Genomic DNA, 7,500 nt, shown 5'->3' with positions numbered 1-7,500 from the left:
TCTCTCTCTCTCCCTCTCCCTCTCTCCCTCTCTCTCACTCCCTCTGTCTAATCCTCCATCTCTCTCCCTCTCTCCCTCTCCCTCTCTCCCTCTCTCTCACTCCCTCTGTCTAATCCTCCATCTCTCTCTCTCTCTCCCTCTCCCTCTCTCCCTCTCTCTCACTCCCTCTGTCTAATCCTCCATCTCTCTCCCTCTCTCCCTCTCCCTCTCTCCCTCTCTCTCACTCCCTCTGTCTAATCCTCCATCTCTCTCCCTCTCCCTCTCTCCCTCTCTCTCACTCCCTCTGTCTAATCCTCCATCTCTCTCCCTCTCCCTCTCTCCCTCTCTCTCACTCCCTCTGTCTAATCCTCCATCTCTCTCCCTCTCCCTCTCTCCCTCTCTCTCACTCCCTCTGTCTAATCCTCCATCTCTCTCCCTCTCTCCCTCTCTCTCACTCCCTCTGTCTAATCCTCCATCTCTCTCCCTCTCTCTCTCTCCCTCTCTCTCACTCCCTCTGTCTAGTCCTCCATCTCTCTCCCTCTCTCCATCTCTCTCTCTACCTCTCCCTCTCTCTCCATCACTCCCTCTCTCTAACCCTCCATCTCTCTCCCTCCCTTTCTTTCCCTATCTCAATCTCTCTCTCTCCATCTCTCTCTGTCTCTCTCTCCATCCCTCCTTCTCTCTCTCCCTTCATCTCTCTCGCTCGATCCCTCTCCTGCTCTCTCTCTGTTTCTCTTTCTACAGGGTGATCAGTCGAGCCCCAGGTCTGAAGCTGGTAGTGGAGACTCTAATAACGTCTCTGAAACCTATAGGAAACATTGTCCTTATCTGCTGTGCTTTCTTCATCATATTTGGTATCCTGGGGGTGCAGGTAGGGGCTGTTATCTTTGGAGTACTTGTCTCTCCATCTTTCTTCCTTTGTCTTTTTTTCTATCTCTGTTTTCCTTGTTCCTTCATTTTATCAATATTTCACATTCCCTGTCTTTCTCCTCCAACATATACCCTGTCTTTCTCCTCCAACATATACCCTGTCTTTCTCCTTCAACATATACCATGTCTTTCTCCTCCAACATATACCCTGTCTTTCTCCTCCAACATATACCCTCTTTCTCCTCCAACATATACCCTCTTTCTCCTCCAACATATACCCTGTCTTTCTCCTCCAACATATACCCTGTCTTCCTCCTCCAACATATACCCTGTCTTTCTCCTCCAACATATACCCTGTCTTTCTCCTCCAACATATACCCTGTCTTTCTCCTCCAACATATGCCCTGTCTTTTTCCTCCAACATATACCCTGTCTTTCTCCTCCAACATATACCCTCTTTCTCCTCCAACATATACCCTCTTTCTCCTCCAACATATACCCTCTTTCTCCTCCAACATATACCCTGTCTTTCTCCTCCAACATATACCCTCTTTCTCCTCCAACATATACTCTGTCTTTCTCCTCCAACATATACCCTGTCTTTCTCCTCCAACATATACCCTGTCTTTCTCCTTCAACATATACCCTCTTTCTCCATCAACATATACCCTGTCTTTCTCCTCCAACATATACCCTGTCTTTCTCCTTCAACATATACCCTCTTTCTCCTTCAACATATACCCTCTTTCTCCTTCAACATATACCCTGTCTTTCTCCTCCAACATCTACCCTGTCTTTCTCCTCCAACATATACCCTCTTTCTCCTCCAACATATACCCTCTTTCTCCTCCAACATATACCCTCTTTCTCCTCCAACATATACCCTGTCTTTCTCCTCCAACATATACCCTCTTTCTCCTCCAACATATACCCTCTTTCTCCTCCAACATATACCCTCTTTCTCCTCCAACATATACCCTGTCTTTCTCCTCCAACATATACCCTGTCTTTCTCCTCCAACATATACCCTCTTTCTCCTCCAACAAATACCCTGTCTTTCTCCTCCAACATATACCCTCTTTTTCCTCCAACATATACCCTGTCTTTCTCCTCCAACATATACCCTGTCTTTCTCCTTCAACATATACCCTCTTTATCCTCCAACATATACCCTCTTTCTCCTCCAACATATACCCTCTTTCTTCTCCAACATATACCCTCTTTCTCCTCCAACATATACCCTGTCTTTCTCCTCCAACATATACCCTGTCTTTCTCCTCCAACATATACCCCGTCTTTCTGTGTCTCTGTTTCCTCACCTTCCTCCCACAGTTGTCTGTCCCTCAGTCTCTGTCCCTTCTCTGTCTTTGTCAGTCTTTGCCACCTGTCTTCCTCTATCTCTCTCTCAATTCCCTAAATCATTCTTGACCATCTATGTAATGACCTCCATATTATTCCATCAAGTGTGTCTATCCTTTGATAATGACATATGAAAGAAACCACTTATATGGTAACAACAAGACATCTGAAGTGGCTCTGTCCATTGTTCCCATTGTTCCCTGACAGCTGTTCAAAGGGAAGTTCTTCTACTGCTTTGGCCCCGACGTCAAGAACATCACCAACAAGTCTGACTGTCTGCAGGCCAACTACAAATGGGTTCATCACAAGTACAACTTTGACAACCTGGGACAGGTAAGGATTTCTCCCAGTATCAATTTCGGACAAGGTGTCAAACTGATGGACATGGTGAATGGACCAGTATGAAATACTGAACTGATGGACATGGTGAATGGACCAGTATGAAATACTGAACTGATGGACATGGTGAATGGACCAGTATGAAATACTGAACTGATGGACATGGTGAATGGACCAGTATGAAATACTGAACTGATGGACATGGTGAATGGACCAGTATGAAATACTGAACTGATGGACATGGTGAATGGACCAGTATGAAATACTGAACTGATGGACATGGTGAATGGACCAGTATGAAATACTGAACTGATGGACATGGTGAATGGACCAGTATGAAATACTGAACTGATGGACATGGTGAATGGACCAGTATGAAATACTGAACTGATGGACATGGTGAATGGACCAGTATGAAATACTGAACTGATGGACATGGTGAATGGACCAGTATGAAATACTGAACTGGTGGACATGGTGAATGGACCAGTATGAAATACTGAACTGATGGACATGGTGAATGGACCGATGGACTGATGTTTTGTCTGTGTTTTTGTCTTTATATGTATGTTTATATTTCATGTCTTTCATGTGTGTTCTGTCTGTCTGTGTATGTCTGCATTTCTGCATGTGTGTGTGTGTGTTCTGTGTGTATATGTGTGTGCGCTCTGTACCACAGGCTCTGATGTCCCTGTTTGTGCTGGCTTCAAAGGACGGTTGGGTCAACATCATGTACCATGGCCTGGATGCTGTAGGGGTGGACCAACAGGTAACTAGTCTAATAGTGGTCATCAAGTCTATCCATTATATTTCTATAGATGTATTATTTTTTCAGTTGTGTTGGCTGACTGATCTATCAGAGCATACTCAACTCCTTCTCTCCCGCTCCTCCTTCGACTAAACACTCACATGCACCACTCCTCTCTCTCTCCCTCCTTCTCCCCCTCCCTCGCCCCTCCCTCGCCCCTCCCTCCCCATCTCTCCCTTCCTCTCCATCCCCCTCCCCCCTCCCTCCCTCCCTCTCCCCTCCCCCTCTCCCCTCCCTGCCTCCCTCTATCTCCATCCCCCCTCTCCCTTCCCTCCCTCCCTCTCTCCCTTTAGCCAGTGATCAACAACAGTCCATGGATGCTCCTCTACTTCATCTCCTTCCTCCTCATCGTCAGTTTCTTCGTTCTGAACATGTTTGTGGGCGTGGTAGTGGAGAACTTCCACAAGTGCCGTCAGAACCAGGAAGTGGAAGAGGCTAAAAGGAGAGAGGATAAACGACGGAGACGCATGGAGAAGAAGAGGAGGGGTAAGGGAGAGACGGGAAGAAGAGATAGTACAAGGTGCCTGGAGAGAGAGAGGGCGAGAGAGGGATAGAGGGAGGATGAGATGAGAGGGAGAAAGGGAGAGAGGGAGTGGGAGGGAGAGAGGGTGAGAGGGTGAAAGGGAGAAAGGGATGGAGGGAGGGTGAGAGAGGGTGAGAGGGAGAAAGGGATGGAGGGAGGGTGAGAGAGTGTGAAAGGGAGAAAGGGAGGGAGAAAGAGAGGGGGAGGGAGGATGAGAGGGAGAGAGAGAGGGTGAGAGGGTGAGAGGGAGAAAGGGAGGGAGGGTGAAAGGGTGTGAGAGAGAAAGGGAGGGAGAGAGAGAGAGAGAGCAGAACAGACAGAGATAGATCATCAATGATTGTGTGAATTGTTTATGAGTATTACTCTTGACAGGAGGACATCACAGGAATGCTTTTGAATAGTGTACAGTAATACTATGTATAAAGCACTATTACCTGTGTTTGTCTTCCCTTGCCAGACGCCCAGAAGATCCCCTACTATGCCAGCTACAGCCCCCTCCGCCTGTGGATCCACACTCTGTGTACCACCTACTACCTGGACCTCTTCATCACCTTCATCATCTGTATCAACGTCATCACCATGTCACTGGAACACTACAGCCAGCCACGAGTAAGACTGGAGGGAGCGGTGTGCGTGTGTGGGTGGGGGTGGGGGGGTACAGAAAGACAGAGTGTCATGTGTTTTCATGTACACAGTACCATATGTGACTCCTTCTCTCTCTCTCTCTCCCCTTCCCTCTCACCTTCTCTCTCTCCTCCCTCCCACCATCTCCTCTCTCTCCCCCTCCCACCTCCTTCTCCCCCTCCCCCCTCCCTCCCTCTCACCTCCTCTCTCTTTCCCTCTCTCTCACCTCCTTCTCTCTCTCTTCTCCCTCCTACCATCTCCTTCTCTCTCCCCCTTCCTCCCACCCCCATCTCTCTCTCCCTCCCCCTCCCTCCCTCCCACCTCCTCTCTCTCCCCCTCCCACCTCCTTCTCTCCCCCTCCCCCCTCCCTCCCTCCCACCTCCTCTCTCTCTCCCTCTCTCTCACGTCCTTCTCTCTCTCTCTCCTCCCTCCCACCATCTCCTTCTCTCTCCCCCTTTCTCCCACCTCCGTCTCTCTCTCCCTCCCCCTTCCTCCCTCTCTCCCACCTCCTCTCTCTCTCCTCCCTCCCACCATCTCCTTCTCTCTCTCCTTCTCCCTCCCACCTCCTTCTCTCTCTCCCCCTCCCTCCTACCTCCTTCTCCCACCCACCTCTTTCTCTCTCTCCCCCTCCCACCTCCTCTCTCCCCCCGCCTCCTTCTCTCTCTCCCCCTCCCTCCCTCCTCCTCTCTCTCTCTCTCCAACCTCCCTCCCTCCTCCTCTCTCTCTCTCTCCCCCTCCCTCCCACCTCCTTCTCTCTCTGTCTCTCAGTCTCTGGATCTAGTGTTGAAGTACTGTAACTATTTCTTCACATCCACCTTTGTACTGGAGACCCTCCTGAAGCTCACCGCCTTTGGCTTCCGACGCTTCTTTAAAGACAGGTAGTTACAGGGCCACACTGACTTACTGAATAAACACTGTATTCACTGCTGCACTGGGGACATACTGTGTGTGTGTGTGTGTGTGTGTGTGTGTGTGTGTGTGTGTGTGTGTGTGTGTGTGTGTGTGTGTGTGTGTGTGTGTGTGTGTGTGTGTGTGTGTGTGTGTGTGTGTGTGTGTGTGTGTGTGTGTGTTGCGCATGTCAGTCATCTCAGTGTGTATGATTCATACAGAGTATATGATTCATAGCTGCCCTTCTTAACCACAACTCCATTAGAAAATAGTTATTCTGACTTCAATGGTACTTCCTGGTAGTGTCATAGCTTTACTATAGCTGAACTATAGCTGGGATACTTCAATGGTACTTCCTGGTAGTGTCATAGCTTTACTATAGCTGAACTATAGCTAGGATACTTCAATTGTACTTCCTGGTAGTGTCATAGCTTTACTATAGCTGAACTATAGCTGGGATACTTCAATTGTACTTCCTGGTAGTGTCATAGCTTTACTATAGCTGAACTATAGCTGGGATACTTCAATTGTACTTCCTGGTAGTGTCATAGCTGAACTATAGCTGGGATACTTCAATTGTACTTCCTGGTATTATCATAGCTTTACTATAAATGAACTATAGCTGGGATACTTCAATTGTACCTCCTGGTATTGTCATAGCTTTAATATAGCTGAAATATAGCTGGGATACTTCAATTATACTTCCTGGTATTGTCATAGCTTTACTATAGCTGAACTATAGCTGGGATACTTCAATTGTACTTCATGGTATTGTCATAGCTTTAATATAGCTGAAATATAGCTGGGATACTTCAATTGTACTTCCTGGTATTGTCATAGCTTTACTATAGCTGAACTATAGCTGGGATACTTCAATTGTACTTCCTGGTAGTGTCATAGCTTTACTATAGCTGAACTATAGCGGGGATACTTCAATTGTACTTCCTGGTAGTGTCATAGCTTTACTATAGCTGAACTATAGCTGGGATACTCTCTGGATAGTCATACAGATACTGCTGAGCTACTGAATAAACACCATCCGTACTGCTACACTGGGGACACTGTGTGTGTTTTCTCACTCTGTGTGATTCATAGTAGTAATGCCACAGCCGTAATATAACCAGGATGCTGTCTCTGTACTAAATGGTACTAGTAAAGGTGACTGAATTAAATACGCTACACTGGGGACACTGTGTGTGTTTTCTCACTCTGTGTGATTCATAGTAGTAATGCCACAGCCGTAATATAACCAGGATGCTGTCTCTGTACTAAATGGTACTAGTAAAGGTGACTGAATTAAATACGCTACACTGGGGACACTGTGTGTGTTTTCTCACTCTGTGTGATTCATAGTAGTAATGCCACAGCCGTAATATAACCAGGATGCTGTCTCTGTACTAAATGGTACTAGTAAAGGTGACTGAATTAAATACGCTACACTGGGGACACTGTTTGTGTCATCTCACTGTATGATTCATAGTAGTAATGCCACAGCCGTAATATAACCAGGATGCTGTCTCTGTACTAAATGGTACTAGTAAAGGTGACTGAATTAAATACGCTACACTGGGGACACTGTGTGTGTTTTCTCACTCTGTGTGATTCATAGTAGTAATGCCACAGCCGTAATATAACCAGGATGCTGTCTCTGTACTAAATGGTACTAGTAAAGGTGACTGAATTAAATACGCTACACTGGGGACACTGTTTGTGTCATCTCACTCTATGATTCATAGTAGTAATGCCACAGCCGTAATATAACCAGGATGCTGTCTCTGTACTAAATGGTACTAGTAAAGGTGACTGAATTAAATACGCTACACTGGGGACACTGTTTGTGTCATCTCACTGTATGATTCATAGTAGTAATGCCACAGCCGTAATATAACCAGGATGCTGTCTCTGTACTAAATGGTACTAGTAAAGGTGACTGAATTAAATACGCTACACTGGGGACACTGTTTGTGTTTTCTCACTCTGTGTGATTCATAGTAGTAATGCCACAGCCGTAATATAACCAGGATGCTGTCTCTGTACTAAATGGTACTAGTAAAGGTGACTGAATTAAATACGCTACACTGGGGACACTGTTTGTGTTTTCTCACTCTGT

General features: G+C 46.7%; 1 protein-coding gene across 1 annotated transcript in view; it reads left to right on the top strand.

The window, feature by feature from the left end:
• The window catches only part of LOC139399461 (voltage-dependent T-type calcium channel subunit alpha-1I-like), a gene marked incomplete at both ends in the record, with an annotated part of 28,580 nt that overhangs the window by 1,951 nt on the left and 19,129 nt on the right, over window positions 1-7,500 (top strand). The window contains 6 exons of the mRNA XM_071144875.1: window positions 724-850; window positions 2,416-2,541; window positions 3,227-3,316; window positions 3,649-3,841; window positions 4,336-4,487; window positions 5,271-5,380. Coding sequence (XP_071000976.1) covers window positions 724-850; window positions 2,416-2,541; window positions 3,227-3,316; window positions 3,649-3,841; window positions 4,336-4,487; window positions 5,271-5,380 — 798 coding nt within the window. The remainder of the gene's footprint in view (window positions 1-723; window positions 851-2,415; window positions 2,542-3,226; window positions 3,317-3,648; window positions 3,842-4,335; window positions 4,488-5,270; window positions 5,381-7,500) is intronic.

Source organism: Oncorhynchus clarkii, unplaced genomic scaffold, assembly GCF_045791955.1.
Source record: "Oncorhynchus clarkii lewisi isolate Uvic-CL-2024 unplaced genomic scaffold, UVic_Ocla_1.0 unplaced_contig_7742_pilon_pilon, whole genome shotgun sequence".
Taxonomy (NCBI): domain Eukaryota; kingdom Metazoa; phylum Chordata; class Actinopteri; order Salmoniformes; family Salmonidae; genus Oncorhynchus; species Oncorhynchus clarkii.
Note: the sequence above shows the minus strand (reverse complement) of the source record. Positions and strands in the feature narration are given on the sequence as shown.